The sequence below is a fragment of the Sinocyclocheilus grahami genome, unplaced genomic scaffold (genome assembly GCF_001515645.1).
Source record: "Sinocyclocheilus grahami isolate Dianchi unplaced genomic scaffold, SAMN03320097.WGS_v1.1 scaffold22.1, whole genome shotgun sequence".
Taxonomy (NCBI): domain Eukaryota; kingdom Metazoa; phylum Chordata; class Actinopteri; order Cypriniformes; family Cyprinidae; genus Sinocyclocheilus; species Sinocyclocheilus grahami.
In genome coordinates this window covers 2,732,906-2,749,816 of record NW_015505201.1, presented here as the reverse complement: position 1 = coordinate 2,749,816, position 16,911 = coordinate 2,732,906, and the positions used below count along the sequence as shown (strand labels likewise).

The 16,911-nt window shown below is 37.3% G+C and overlaps 1 protein-coding gene across 1 annotated transcript in view; it reads left to right on the top strand.

The window, feature by feature from the left end:
• The first annotated feature begins 357 nt into the window (after window positions 1-357).
• The window catches only part of vwf (von Willebrand factor), a 32,591-nt gene continuing 16,037 nt past the window's right edge, over window positions 358-16,911 (top strand). The window contains 24 exon segments of the mRNA XM_071582315.1: window positions 358-414; window positions 506-722; window positions 813-935; window positions 1,324-1,435; window positions 1,550-1,596; window positions 2,168-2,304; window positions 2,388-2,526; window positions 2,643-2,743; window positions 4,000-4,195; window positions 4,462-4,677; window positions 6,944-7,197; window positions 7,829-7,932; window positions 8,052-8,157; window positions 8,240-8,374; window positions 8,460-8,606; window positions 9,701-9,814; window positions 9,816-9,863; window positions 9,949-10,024; window positions 10,144-10,302; window positions 11,369-11,524; window positions 11,618-11,753; window positions 13,042-13,129; window positions 13,131-14,114; window positions 14,116-14,506. Of these exon segments, the coding sequence (XP_071438416.1) occupies window positions 358-414; window positions 506-722; window positions 813-935; window positions 1,324-1,435; window positions 1,550-1,596; window positions 2,168-2,304; window positions 2,388-2,526; window positions 2,643-2,743; window positions 4,000-4,195; window positions 4,462-4,677; window positions 6,944-7,197; window positions 7,829-7,932; window positions 8,052-8,157; window positions 8,240-8,374; window positions 8,460-8,606; window positions 9,701-9,814; window positions 9,816-9,863; window positions 9,949-10,024; window positions 10,144-10,302; window positions 11,369-11,524; window positions 11,618-11,753; window positions 13,042-13,129; window positions 13,131-14,114; window positions 14,116-14,506 (4,243 nt within the window).

Here is a 16,911-nt window from a genome sequence, read left to right as displayed (position 1 = left end):
TTTTGTCAAACAGAAAGGTTCTTCAGATGTTAAAGGTTCTTTATGGAACCATTTAGACAAAAAGGTTCTTCTATGGCATCGTGAAGCACCTTTATTTTTAAGAGTGTACAGTATGTTAGTGCCCTGTCATCGTTCTGTATTACAGCTTTTGTAGTTGATGGTGCACTTATCAGCTGTGATTCAATTTAGAACATAATCTTTCACACGAGTCGACCACATGATATGGAGAGCCAGGAAAACTGAGAGATAACAGAGCTGAAAGATAACGTGTTTGAACAGGTGAAAATAATGACTGTACTATAAAATAATTAAAAAGAAAATACTAAAATGAAAATAATGATAGTAATATAATAATAAATGTATATTGTCTTGCCGCCGTCTCAGAGCTGCAACAGCACCGGAGAATCAGCTAAAGTCAGACACTCGCATGCAAAACAAAAACATCCTTCTGTCTGCCTTATCATAGAGATTTCTCTGTTTCTGAGTGTGTATGTGTGTGTTTCAGGACCAGATGTCACGGTGTGAGGCCATGAGCAGCTCTGCACTCTACCTGCGCTGTGCTCACCTCGTGGATGCGGCTGTGTTTGTGTCTGTGTGCGAGTCTGACGCCTGTCACTGCAGTACTGTGTGTGACTGTGTGTGCCAGGCCATGCTGGAATACGCCCGTACCTGTGCCAGTCGCAGCATAACACTGTCTGACTGGCATGTACAGAGCCAGTGCTGTGAGTGATACTTACATACTGAATTGTATAAATACATTTTACATAAGTCTGATATTGACTGTGTGTAAATGTATGTTTCCATTTGCTCAGCCCCTAAGTGTCCCATTGGCATGGAGTACAGCGACTGCACCCCGACCTGCTCCACTTCCTGTCAGAATGTAAACATCCAGGAAGTCTGCAAGGAGGAGTGTGTCGATGGCTGCAACTGTCCAGGTGAGAGAGATACCGGTCCACCAATCTAGAAGAATTAATACAGTAAAGTGACAGTAAAGACATTTATAATGTTACAAAAGATTTATATTTTAAAAAAATCTTTTCATTAAAGTGTAAAAAAGTATCACAGTTTTTAAGTGTTTTAAACATGATGATGATACTAAGAAATGTTTCTTGAGCATCAAATCAGCATATTAGAATGATTTCTAAAGGATCATGTGACACTGGGGTAATGGTAATTACATTTTCATACATTTTGCTTTTTAGGTATATTTATCTTTCGATATTTTTACTGAAAAACAAGACATGGATACTGACCACGAATGCTTATTTTTGTAGTGTGCTCAGTTTCCTGCTCAGTGTTGAATGTGTGAAATGTGTGTGTCAGCTGGTAAGGTGCTGGAAGGAGATCGCTGTGTTGACGTCTCTCAGTGCTCCTGCATGCATGCTGGACGCCGATACCCTCCTGCTTCCTCCATATCACAGGACTGCAACACATGGTGGGACACACACACACACACACAAACACATATGTGTACATTACAAAACAATGCATTCAAATATGTGTGGCTGCTATATCTGTACACATCCACTTAAACTACCTTAACTTTTAGCGTCTGTCGCCATGGATCCTGGGAATGCACCAATGAAGAATGCCCTGGTAAACCTGAATTTGTAACTTAACTATTAATTTAAAGTCAGTCTAGCTCCAATCTATTAAGAAATACAAAATATCCTATTTTATCAGGAAATACATCACATTATGACACTAAAATGTGTAGGAAAGGCAGTTTCATGTTAAATATTTATGAATGCTTCAATTAGCAAACATTGCTATAGTGTTATTTTATTATTATTGATATATATTGTATAGATATATTATATAATAGGTTTTGTCAATAGTTTTAATTTTATTTTTATATTTAATGTTATTTTAATATTATTTGTTTTCAATGTTAGTTTTATTACTTTTGTTGTGATTTGTCATTTTTATTAGTTTATTTTTTAAATTATATCTGTACAATATGTTTTTTTTAGTAATTGTTATGTATTGGTTTATTTCATTTATTTATTTTACTAGTTAAAGTTAAACTGAACAAAAAGGAGAAGTATTGCTTTTTTTGCAGCTAGCTATAATAAATATATACTTTTTCATTTCAGTTAATGTTTAAATGTTTTTAATTGCTACAAACATTGTTTTCCAATTGTTTTCTTGCTCTGTCTCTCCTTAGGGGAGTGTCTGGTGACGGGACAGTCCCATTATAAGACCTTTGACAATAAGTTCTTCACCTTCAGTGGTATCCGTCAGTATCTGCTGGCTAAAGACTGCCAGAGCAACTCTTTTTCTGTCATCATTGAGACTGCACAGGTCTGAAATCTTCCCTATGGTATATACACTTGTGCTTTTTTTAAGGCTGTGTGCTTGCTTATAGTTGTATTTTCCTGTTTAAGTGCGCTAATGACCAAGATGCTGTCTGCACACGGTCAATTGCACTGAGGTTCCAGGATCTGGCCAATCAGATGGTCCGCCTCAAGCATGGGGGCGTGGTCTCTGTGGATGGAATGGATGTGCAGATGCCCCTAATTAATGGTCTGTCAGCATGAAATACACAGAATACATACACAGGACATACTGAAATACATGGACAGTTGTAATGTAATAATACTGAAGTAAAAATCATAAAGCTGCATTGTGTTTGTGCGTAGGTGCATTAAGAATCCAGACTACTGTGTTTTCATCTGTGAGATTGCGTTTTGTTGATGATCTACATCTGGATTGGGATGGCAGAGGACGTGTTTTGCTCAGGGTAAGTGTATCCTGCTGGAAAAACAAGGATATACCAGTTTAACATGGTCAAGCTCAACCAGCTCTAACCAGGTTAAAGGACAAGTTTACCTAATAAATGAAAATTGTGCCATCATTAGTGTTGCTATTGTTATTAAAAACTGAAAATCTAGGAAAAAAAATTAAATATGGTAATTAAAACATGCTGAAATAGAATAAAACATAAATATTAGGTGAAAAATGTAAAATTTGATGAAAATCTGAAAATTTGCTTTTCAACTTACTGAAATAAAAATTTCAAGTACAAAATGACTAAAACTAAAATTGAAATAAAAATAAATTACAACTAAATTTAAATATAAAAAATAAAAATGGCGAATGCAACAAAATGAACCCTAAAATTAAAAAAAGAATAGAAAATATAAAAAGTAAAAGTAATTCAAAATGTTAATAAATACTATAATAGTAAAAAAAAAAAAAATATATATATATATATATATATACTACCAAAATAAAAGTGGTTATCATTTATTTACTCTCATATCATTCCAAACATGTGAGACTTAATTTTTTCCATGAAATAGAAAAATAAATTCTGACTTCTCTATACCACAGAATAAAAATGAATATTGACTGAGGCTGTCAAGCTCCTGAGAAATGAGAAAAAAGCACCATAAATGTATAGTGCATATTACTTGTGCGCTGTATTTCAAATCTTCTCAAGTCATATGATTGCCTTGTGTGAGGGAAAAACTATATTTTTATTGTTTTATACAATAATAATATAATATATTGTCATATATTTACATTGGAATACATTCAAATATTGCGCCTCATGACACATTGGATTATGGACCATTTATATAATAACTATGATATCAGTTTTATGGTGTTTTCTTGTCATTTTTCGAAGCTTGATGGCCTCTGTTTCCATTTATTTTCATTGTATGGAAAAGAGCAGCGTGAACATTCTGCCAAACATCATCTTTCAATCACCTAAACCAGTTTGATTCAGCTAACGATCAGTTTCGACCATCCAGAAACCCTGTAAAACAATCTGCCACCTTAAGCTGGTTTTAGCTGGAATTTCCAGCAGTCTGGATCAGATGTCGTGTGTCTGAGATTGCTGGGAGCTTTACACACTGAAAATAATGCATAAATACTTCCCATGTACATAATATTGAGTCTGTGTGTGAAATGCAGAATCTGGGACATGTATCAAATACACCCGTGCTGCAAACCTGATATGTGAGCATATGTGTGTGTGTGTGTTTGCAGCTAAACCCAGCCTATGCTGGGAAAATGTGCGGCCTGTGCGGTAATTATAATGGTAACCAAGGAGACGACTTCTTAACAGTGGGCGGGCTGGTGGAGAAACGCGTCGAAGGATTCGGGAACACATGGAAGATGAACGCAGACTGTGACAATGTTCAATTGCAACCCCCAGATCCCTGCATTTTAAACCCTAAGAGAGGTATATACACACTCGCACACTCATACAGATACATGTGTATGAACAAATATTCAAAATCAGGGACACCACATGTCAAAGTTTAAGAATTTTGCATTCAAAATCACTAATTATTGGCAGTTACAGCCCCGTAAAGATGCATATTTATAGACAATAAAAGCACTTTTAGGAATTTGAATGCCTGCAAGTATGATGTCATGATTTATATATGCACTGAACACCAGAGGGCAACACAGACCATCAGGTAACCTGTCCTATTGTGTCTACAGTGCGTTTCGCAGAAGAGGCCTGTGCCCTGCTGCTCTCTGTGAAGTTTGAGCCCTGTCATTATGTGGTTAACCCTGAGCCATATGTGAAAAACTGCTGCTATGATGTCTGCTCCTGCGCAGACGGCCAAAAGTGCCTGTGTGATGCTGTTCGCAGCTATGCAGCCGCCTGCGCAGCCAAGAGAGTGCTAGTCAACTGGAGGGGGCATGGATTCTGTGGTATATCTCATTCTGTCTGTTTAAAATACTTTTTGTTGTTGTTGTATTTTACCTTATTTTTCACTACATATGTATTGTCATTCTGAAATTGAGATACATTTACTTGTATGTTATGTCAAATATAAAAAGTAAAAGTAATTCAAAATGTTAATAAATACTATAATAGTAAAAAAAAAAAAAATATATATATATATATATACTACCAAAATAAAAGTGGTTATCATTTATTTACTCTCATATCATTCCAAACATGTGAGACTTAATTTTTTCCATGAAATAGAAAAATAAATTCTGACTTCTCTATACCACAGAATAAAAATGAATATTGACTGAGGCTGTCAAGCTCCTGAGAAATGAGAAAAAAGCACCATAAATGTATAGTGCATATTACTTGTGCGCTGTATTTCAAATCTTCTCAAGTCATATGATTGCCTTGTGTGAGGGAAAAACTATATTTTTATTGTTTTATACAATAATAATATAATATATTGTCATATATTTACATTGGAATACATTCAAATATTGCGCCTCATGACACATTGGATTATGGACCATTTATATAATAACTATGATATCAGTTTTATGGTGTTTTCTTGTCATTTTTCGAAGCTTGATGGCCTCTGTTTCCATTTATTTTCATTGTATGGAAAAGAGCAGCGTGAACATTCTGCCAAACATCATCTTTCAATCACCTAAACCAGTTTGATTCAGCTAACGATCAGTTTCGACCATCCAGAAACCCTGTAAAACAATCTGCCACCTTAAGCTGGTTTTAGCTGGAATTTCCAGCAGTCTGGATCAGATGTCGTGTGTCTGAGATTGCTGGGAGCTTTACACACTGAAAATAATGCATAAATACTTCCCATGTACATAATATTGAGTCTGTGTGTGAAATGCAGAATCTGGGACATGTATCAAATACACCCGTGCTGCAAACCTGATATGTGAGCATATGTGTGTGTGTGTGTTTGCAGCTAAACCCAGCCTATGCTGGGAAAATGTGCGGCCTGTGCGGTAATTATAATGGTAACCAAGGAGACGACTTCTTAACAGTGGGCGGGCTGGTGGAGAAACGTGTCGAAGGATTCGGGAACACATGGAAGATGAACGCAGACTGTGACAATGTTCAATTGCAACCCCCAGATCCCTGCATTTTAAACCCTAAGAGAGGTATATACACACTCGCACACTCATACAGATACATGTGTATGAACAAATATTCAAAATCAGGGACACCACATGTCAAAGTTTAAGAATTTTGCATTCAAAATCACTAATTATTGGCAGTTACAGCCCCGTAAAGATGCATATTTATAGACAATAAAAGCACTTTTAGGAATTTGAATGCCTGCAAGTATGATGTCATGATTTATATATGCACTGAACACCAGAGGGCAACACAGACCATCAGGTAACCTGTCCTATTGTGTCTACAGTGCGTTTCGCAGAAGAGGCCTGTGCCCTGCTGCTCTCTGTGAAGTTTGAGCCCTGTCATTATGTGGTTAACCCTGAGCCATATGTGAAAAACTGCTGCTATGATGTCTGCTCCTGCGCAGACGGCCAAAAGTGCCTGTGTGATGCTGTTCGCAGCTATGCAGCCGCCTGCGCAGCCAAGAGAGTGCTAGTCAACTGGAGGGGGCATGGATTCTGTGGTATATCTCATTCTGTCTGTTTAAAATACTTTTTGTTGTTGTTGTATTTTACCTTATTTTTCACTACATATGTATTGTCATTCTGAAATTGAGATACATTTACTTGTATGTTATGTCTTGTTTTCTGAAAAATATATCCAAATTAAGTAAGTTTTTGCTTACAACAAGAAAAATCGATCATTTTGACCCACACAATGTATTTTTGGCTATGCTACAAATATATACCTGTGCTACTTATGACTGGTTTTGTGGTCCAGGGTAACATATATTTTAATTTTTTGAATTACATTTATTTTTTTTACTCCATTGGAAGATATTTTTCTTGTTTTAAGTATAAAATTACCTAATTGTGATTAAATTATTTTTTCAAGAAAACAGGTTGACTCATTATGCTTCTAAAGTAAATGTATGTCGATTTAAGAATGTTTAGATATTTGTACTGGAAAACAAGAGAAAAATACTGAGTAAGACAGACATTTTATGCAGCATAATAACACTGCAAAACAGCTGAATAAGCATACTAAAAACGCATAAAGATTTACATAACAAAAGTCAATGGAAGGTCTCCATTAGGACAGAAGACCAAATGTGTGTGTGTGTGTGTGTTTGGGCAGAACTGACCTGTCCGGATGACCAGGTGTATGAGGTGTGTGGGAGCGTGTGTAATCAGACGTGCCGCTCTCTGTCGCTGCCTGACGGTGATTGCAGATGCTTCTGTGAGGAAGGCTGTTTCTGCCCCAGAGGACTCTTCCTCAGCGAGCGTGTGCCCCTCGAACATTGCTCGTGCCACCATAATGGAGAGATCTTTGAGCCCAACGACATGATTGGGGACCATCACTCCATCTGTTTAGCAGGAAAAAACATCACAGTTATTTATCATACAGATGCACATACGCTTTCTTTGGTAGCCTGTCGTTTGGTCAAGCACCTGTGTCTCACAGAACTCATAATTCATTATTTTATTTGATATTAAAAATTAAAGTATGTACATGACACAGACTACAGTATTATGTCAGCTGTCTTAATCATATTACTAGTAACCAGAATATTGGCCATACATACTGCATATAAAGATAAACTGATAAATATATAAAATGCATTGTGTATATATATATATATATATATATATATATATAATGTGTGTGTGTGTGTGTATATATAGACACACACACACACACACACACACACACACACACACAAAATGTATATATATATACTTTCATTCAGCAAGGATACAATAAATAGTTCAAAACAGACAAAGACTTTAATATTGTTACTAAAAATATATATTTTAATTCTATGACAGTCAACTGTCAGTGACTTATAATTAAGTTTGTTTGGAAATGCAGGGTATAAATGAACATTTGATATTACACATAAAGTGCTTACATGACACATATTTGCATGTGAATTTGAATGGAATGAAATGCAGCTTTATAATCTATTATCCTTTTGAAGCTATAAAAAAAAATCAGGATTGATTTTATGGCTGTTTGCAGGTTCGACTCAAAAAAGAATGTGCTCCACAAGACCAGTGCCCTTGTTACCATAACAACCGTCCCTACGCCTCAGGACAGAGCATTAATGTGGACTGCAACACCTGGTAAATCAGCCAATCACGACTCATCCTGACACTGTCATATCACTTGGTTGAAAACATCAGCTGACAAGTATTATCATTCAGATTATTGAATTACAGTTGCATTTCCCTTTGCGTCCCAGTGTTTGTGAGAAGCGTGTGTGTCGTGTGATAGGAGAGACACACTACATCAGCTTTAATGGACTCAAGTTCTTGTTTCCTGGACCTTGCCAATACATGCTAGCTCAGGTAAAGCCAGTATCCTCGCTCTCTCGCCTCCTCTGTCCCTCATATTCACCTGTTTTCCCTCGTTCTTCTGTCTGCCGAGCAGGATTACTGTAACGGGTTGGACGGCACGTTTAGGGTTCTGGTGGAGAACTCGGCTTGTGGGATCGCAGGCTACCGCTGCAGTAAAAGCATCACAGTGGTGTACATGGAAGGACTGATTGTCATGGAACACAATGAGGTAAAATAAACACCTTTCATCTTCACATCATGTGTGAAGTAAAAGCATACAGACCTCCTTTCTCTGTTGTCTCTTTCTTCTGCAGGTGAGGATGAAGAAGCCCGTGTTTACAGAGACAGCGGTTGAGATTGTGCGCTCTGGACAGTATTACATCATACTTCTGGGTAAACACATCTCCATCACCTGGGACACAAGAACCTGAATCTCACTGCAGATCAATGGACAGTACAGGGTAACACACACACACACACACACACACATCTGTCTAGCTATCTAAATGAGCACATATCATAGACTTTCTTTTTCATTTTTAATGAAGTTATTTATGAATAATTTTAGCATATCCCCTAAGTGAGTTTTTGTCATATTTAGCTCGTTAACCCTAATAAAATCATTTTAAATTCAAATTATTTATGAATAAAAAATATTTTTGATTCATTTTCTTTTTAAGCATGTCCTCAAAGTGAATTCTTGTCAGATTTATTAAGAGGTAACGCAAAATGTAAGTTTAAAAAGGGTTTATGAATCAAAATTTATAAATCAAAATGATTTATTAATCTTTTTATCTTTGAACATCTCTCCAAAGTGAGTTTGTGACATTTATGAATAAAAATGATTTATGAATCAAACTGTATTCGTAAAAATTAATTATGAATAAATTATTACCTTTGCGCTTGTCCTCAAAAGTGAGTTTTTGCCATGTTTAGCAAGTTAACTCTAAAAAGTAAATCTATTTTTATATTTAGAAATGATTTATGAATCCAAATGTATTTATGAAATATGATTTACTAATTATTTTTACCTGGGTTTTTGTCAGATTTTACTAGTTTAAAAAAAAGTTGAAAATGATTTATGAATAAAAACGTAAGAATATTTTTTATATATTTAGGCAAGTCCCCAAAGTAATATGTCATATTTAGCCAAAAAGGTAACCCTAAAGTTCAAAAATAATTTATGAAGCAAACTGCATTAATTAAATATGATTTATGAATAATATTTTAGTTTTGAACATGTCCCCAAAGTGATTATTTGTCACATTTAGCAAAAGGTAACCCTAATTAAATAATGGTTAGAGTTCAAAAATAATTTATGAATCAAAATGTATGAATTAAATATGATTTATGAATCATTTATACCATTCATCATGTTCCCAAAGTGGAACAAACTCAAATTTGTTCCCATAGTACAATGAAATTTAAATAAAAAATGAGTTCATTCCTAAATGATAACACACAAACACACATAAATTCTCTGCTTACACAACTTGATTATCTAAGGTGAGAAATTAAGAATGAGCTTAAAATATTTTGTGTGTGTGTTTTTAAGGGGAAAGTATGTGGCCTTTGTGGAAATTTCGATGGCAATCAGAATAATGATTTGTTGAGCAGCAGTAATCAGATGGAAGTGGATGCTGCAGACTTTGGAAACTCCTGGAAAGTTTGGACCCAGCTGTGCTGACGCTGTTCATGGCATCACAGCCTGAACTAGAGTGTCTTCTGACAGCGACTCAGACTATAGAGGCATCAACTGACCTCATATTTTGACGTCTGTGTGCAGGTTGTGTCTCAGTGCAGCACATGGTGAAGCTGGTGACGGTGGAGCAGTCCTGCCGTGTGCTCACCAGCACCATCTTCAGGGAGTGCAATAGCGTGGTTGGTAACATTTATACAATATATATAAAAAAATATATATAAACATATATTTCGTCACAATTCAAATTACGAAAATACATTGCCATGTGGTCATTACTCCTATTGCTTGCGCTTTTTTGGTGGACCTGGAGCCGTACTGGGACATCTGTACTCATGACACATGCTCGTGTCCGTCTGTGGGTGATTGTGCATGTTTCTGTAACACTATTGCCGCCTACGCTCACGAGTGTGCTCAGAAGGGACTGGTGGTGTACTGGAGGTCCAATGACTTGTGCCGCAAAGTTTAACCACTTATTTACACACCCACAATGTTGTTTCAAACCCATCTGACTGAGTTTCTTCTGCAGAACACAAAAGAAGATATTAGGTAAAATGTTCATATTCTTTTATACAATAAAAGTGAATGGTTATAGAAGCTGTCAAGCACCAAAAAGAAAAAAAAGAGAAAAAATACCATAAAAGCAGTTTGAATCAATTGTTCACAGTGTTCCAAGTCTTTTGAAAGTGTTAAATAGTTTTGTTCTAAAAATATTATTTTTATTAATAATTAAGTAAAGGTCAGTATTTACTCCCTGGCATAGATTTTCATCAGCAAATATAAATAAAAATACATACATAAAAAACGAATGTACTAAACCCATAGCAGTATAGTCCTATAATACAATAAATTAAATGTATCAAATGTTTAGTCTTAAAAAATATATTTTTAAATGTAGTAATCATTTTAGCATTTTCACAGAGAGTTTGAGTAAATTTTGTTTTATTAATAAACAATTATGTATGAATAATTTTTACCTTTGAGCATGTCCTTAAAAGTGAGTTTTTGTCAGATTTAGATAAAAAAAATTACCTTCAAGTTAAAATGATTTCAGAATCAAAATTTATGTGTAAAATATGATTTGGAAATGATTGTAATTATAGTTATTTTGTATGTATATATATATATAGCGACTTACAAATGAGGACAATGGAAGCAATCAAAATCAACATAAAAGCAAGAGCACATAGCAAGTTATTTTTTAAATTATATAATAAATAAAAAGATAGAATAGAATAGAAAAAGAATAGAGCAATCTACTGTTAGAGGCCTTTTTTACACTACATATATACGCTCACATATATAACTTATAAGTTCTTTGTATATATATATATCATTTTTTAATAAATAAATAAATTATTTAAATACATAAACATGCACTAAACCTATAATTGTAAACTGTATAGGCCTAAATGCAATGTAAATGATCAAATGTTGGTACATTTCTGAGCCTGGTGAGAACCAGTTCTTATTGTTGGGTAAACTAACCCTTTAATCACATTGTAACTGACTGTTTACTTGCAGCCCTGAGCTGTGAGGAGTTGAATAAGGACGCAGGGGTGGAGTGTGAGTGGAAATATAACGCCTGTGGAAGCGCTTGCCCTCCCACCTGCCAGCACCCTGAGCCTCTGAGCTGTCCCGTCACATGTGTGGAGGGATGCCATGCTGTCTGCCCACCAGGTAGCGCCAATTCATACATACTCGCAAGTAAATTGACTTCTTAGACTCCCAGTTCACTTTCATTCACACGTTCTGTCTGCTTCAATCCCTCAGGGCAAGTTTTAGATGAGGTGCTGAGGAAGTGTGTGCAACCGTCACAGTGTCAGGTGTGTGTGCATGACGGAGAGAGAATCTCCCATGGAAAACAGTTCATCCTTAACCATGACGATCCTCATCTCTGCCATATATGGTACACCACGTTCTGTTTATAATCTCCATCACTCATTATTGTATGCAGTGTGTGGGAGAATCTCACAAAGAAAATTTTTAATCTCAAATTCACATAAAAGCAATGACAGTTTTTCTTGTTGTTAGGACCATTACATTTTTTTTTGCATTTTTACATTATTTTCATGATTTCATCACAAATTCTCATTACTGTAAAGCAAAAATATCATTCAATATCATTCTCTGGAATGATAAATCATGAATCATGATGTTTACATATTCATAAGTAAATGTAATTTTAAAAGTAAATTACATTGTTACATTACATTATTTAATATTTTGTTTAATATTTGTTATCTTATATTTTATAGTTTTCATTTTCATTTCAGTTTTAGCTTTAGTAATTCTATTATGTGTTTTTGTGATTTGTATTTGTTTTTATTTTTAAATTATTATTTAGCTTTATTTTTAATTTAATAATTACATTTTATTTAATTTCAGTTTTAGCCATTTTGGTGCTTCAATTAAAGCTAATTTTATTTCAGTTAGTTGCCAAGGCATAATTTATTTTATAAAAATATATATAATAAATGTATTCATTTTTTATTATATCTTATTTTAATTAATAACAAATGTTTTTCAATAGTTTGCTATCAATAACAGCACAGATATACACAAAAGAAAGCTCCTTATGATGATTATATTTTTATTTTATTCATATTTATTTTATGATTTAAAAGTGTGTGTACCATTTTTAATATGTTATTATAAAATATATAAACGTTTATAAATATATATATTCCACATTACAATAATGAGAATTGTGGAGGGGAAAATGTGCGTAGTTGACCGTTCGTAGAGTTTGATTGACAGGTGATCTGACCAGTCAAATCAGCCATCTTGCCTGACAAACAAATCAGACAGAAGAGTAGAATTGACATCTTTCCGTGGTTGAAATAAAATATGTTCTGATGTTCATTCATGTTCATTTGATGCTTTAAGTAAATATGAAAAGATGATCGGTTAACGTGCCGCTTGAACTGAGGCGCTACAGTGATCTGTCACGACGGACACCTTAAAGAGCCACAAAAGAGTATTTATTGTATGAATTTCTTATTTTCTCGGCTATGTATTTTTTACTGCGTGAGAACATGGTGTGTAGTGTGAGAGCAGCATGGCTTGTCAGACATAGCAACAGTAACTAAGGCGAAGAGTCAGTTGTCATGAAAATAACTGTAAACATTATTATTTTTATAATACAATAAAATCAATTTAAGTGTATAATATTGTCATGTTTGTTATTTTTTCAGTCACTGTGAGAGCAACACGTTGACGTGCGGCCCGTGTCCTGTAACTGGTTTTGCCTCCACACTAGCACCAACCACCATCAGCAACACCCCCACGCCCGCTCCCGTTTTCCACCCCCGGTGCCTGCGACAGAGCGATGGACCTGGCCTTCCTTGTGGATGGCTCCTCTGCTCTGGGTGAAGAAGACTTTGGCTTGGTCAAGCTCTTCATCCTCCGTGTGGTGGAGCGTTTCCGCATGGGTTCGGCCCACACCCGCGCTACGGTCCTGCTCTTCCACTCCGGCGTGAAAAGTTACGACATGCAGGTGCAGAAGTGGATCTTCAGGAAGATGGTGCGCGAGCTGCGTTACAGTGGAGGCGATGTTGTGTTCATGGATGAGGCTATTAAATATCTAGCGGTCTACATTTACAGTAAAAACAAGCGCGAGCATGCGGGCCGCGTTGCCATCTTGCTGACGGCGAGCGCGAATCCTCGGCCCATGCGTAGTACTCAGCGTCTGCTGCGTAAGAAAGACATCACCATCCTCACGGTGGTGCTAGGGCCTGACGTCAACATGGCACAGGTTAATGAGATCACAAAAGCCACGCCCAGCAGTCGCTCATACGTGGCGAGTAGCGTGACGGAGCTGGACGATGAAGCTCTGGCCATCACGGACTACCTCTGCACTTTGGGATTGGATCCTGAACCCCCAAAGAAACCCTCTACTACAAAATCCAGCACCACTTCGGTCACTCCAACCACTACCACCACCTCAAAACTCACCGCCGCCACGATTCCTCCAACCGCTGCCCTTGTGACCGCATTTCCCGGGATTCCCAGCCCTGGAATGACACTTCCTCCACCTACTGTTACAACATACGAGGTCGTCTTCCTGTTGGAAAGCTCAGATGCAGTGGGCGAAGAGGGCTTCAATAAAACACGCGACTCTTTGGTCGACGTCATTGCTACGCTTGATCAAAAAGAGGTGGAGAATCTACAGATCACGGTGGTGCAGTACTCCTTCACGGTGACTGTGGTAATCAGCCACATGGAGCTACAGCACAGGGAGCAGGTGTTGCAGAGAATGCAATTTGGTCCAGTTGCGTTGGACCAAAGGTTCAGAGGTCAACACAGGCCATGCTATTCGTTCCATATACGAGACGGTTACTACAGACACGCCCAGTTTTTTTACTCACTGTTACTTGCTTTAATGGTTGACTTGACTTAATACGCCAGACCAGATGGTGTTTCTCATCTTACAGAGCCCTCCAACGGACCTCATTCAGAGGCCTCCGAGCTCCGCTCATAAGAAAGTGTATCCTATAGGGATCGGCCAACAGATTCGATACGAGGATCTGGCACAGTTGAGCTTCCCGGATAAACTGATTATGTTGGACAATCTCTCGCATCTTAAGATACTGCGGCCCATACTGATCAATATCAGTAAAACCATCAGAAGGCCTGTGTTGCCCACACTGCCCCCTTCAGGTCAGATACAACAGCGCTACACTCTTTTCGTATACTGTCGCATTCTAGGACTGCACAATTTAGGGGAAAAAATTAACTGTGGAAATAAGCTCTAGGTTTGCTTTTCTTTTTTGTAGGGCTACACAATTTGACCAAAATATTGTGATATATCAATATAATTGTAAAATAAAAATGTATCATATTTATGATTACTAAATTTAAATATTGTTAATATTAATATTTAATTATCATTAATCTAACAATACATGCAATAACATCATTTTGACACTTCACTCAGGTAACACAGATGAGACTTTAAATTCACCAAGATCTTTGAATTTCCCAAGCGAGCACATGATACCTCTCGCACCCTGATTCCATCCTCCTCAGGACAGTACGCAGCTATGACAGCAGAGACAGGAACAGTGATTTTGGACACATTCTGTGATACATCTCTCGTTACATAGGCCTTCAACATATTAATATGACACACTCTGGTCTTACGTTTCCTGTCAGGTGTATCGATGACAATCAGTGTCACTTAGTTTCTGCTTGATCGTATAAGAACCAGAAAACTTTGCTTGTAACGGTGACGTAGACAGAGGAAGAAATACAAGCACCAAATCACCTTCCTGAAAACTGCGATAAACACTCTATCAAAGTGCATTTACATTTTCGTCTGAGTGCTGCTCAATTTCGAAAGTGCTACTTCACAAGCTCTGTATAAACGTTCTCGAAAGGAATTTACATACTCAAGTACACTAGTTTGTGGTTGTCTCATTCAACAATTGCTCTCGCAACAATTTCAATGGGCCCGAACACTAATTCGGCCGGACTGAACCCCAAGGATTCTTGAATGGTCTCTTTCACAGCGAACAAGACCAACGGAACACCCTCATCCCAATCCTTCCCGGTTTCGAAACAATACGAACGCAACATACTCTTTAACGTCTGGTGAATTCGTTCTAGTGCCCCCTGTGACTCTGGATGGTAAGCACTAGAAAATGTATGCTTTACAGACAGACAGTTCAAAACCTGGGCAAACAGCTTAGAGGTAAAATTTGTACCTCGGTCTGACTGTATGACCCTGGGAATGCCAAATGTAGAAAAGAATAAAAATAACAAATGATGCGATTGAAAGTTTTATTTACTCCCAAATGGCCAGAGAGAGCATGATCATGAGCTAAACGCAGAATCGGTTCACGATAATTATCAGGGACCACTACCTGAAATACAGTTTTCCAGCTCAGATCCTTCCCTGATGGAGACCATTTACGCATGAGCACCCCATCTTCCCAAACGTAAACCACATCCCTATTCGCTACTTCATCTTTCTCTACAGCCACATTAACACACTTATCTAATGATGGATCAGCTTTCTGCCAGGCAGCCAGCTGCTCCCTCCCTGTTCCCAGCAGAGATTCAAGTCGGACTGCAACATCCTGATCAGGAATACAGACATTAGAAAAAACATCCTGCACACATTCCTTTTTGTCAACTCTATCAGTCATGAATGTTTCAGACACCTCTAGAACATCAAACTTTCTAGTCTGAGCACGCGTTACCATGCAGGCAGAAAAGACAGACGGAAATTGTTGACCCACATCAATCGGTTCACACAACCCAGTCACATCTGGCGTGTCCACTACAATAGGCCGAGGAAACACCTTACCACCAGCTATATCGTTACCCAAAATCAGATCGACTCCCTCAACAGGAAGCTGATCGTACTCCTAACTTCGTGAACCCTGTAAACAAATCAGACTGGAGATAAACTGAATGCAAAGGCACTTTAACACAACCAAGCTCAATGCCACGGATTAACACGCTCGCTCCGTAGTATGACTGTTCAGAAAATTCTAGTGCACTTTCCAAGATGAACGACTGAACCGAACCCGTATCTCGCAAGATTGTAATCGGCTTCAAATCTCCCTGCTCCTCTGAAAGAGATACAGAACCATTCGTAATAAATGGGCAGTATAACTCAGTATGTGAACTAGAAAACTGAGACGGCATGGAAGCAGTATGGACCAAAGCAACTCCTTTTGGTTTCTCAGGAGGCTTACCCTGATTCCAACGCTTACAGTCTACAATTAAATGTCCTGGCTCATGGCAAAAAAAAACACACGCGTCTTTCTCCCTCACGAGACACATTTGTGTTACGAAACACATTCGACATGGCTTCTCTACTCCCTCGTGTTCCCTTACCCTTATTAAAAACTCTCGAGTGGTTTCTCACAGAAAATTCAACAGATGAACCATTTTTCTCTCTACACACAGACGGAGTTAAAACTGTTTTGTGCGTGAGCGCAAATTCATCTGCCAAAACAGCGGCTTTCGGCACGGACAATACCTTTTGCTCATTTAGATATACAACAATATCCTCCGAAACACAACTTTTAAAATCCTCCAACAATAAAAGTTCT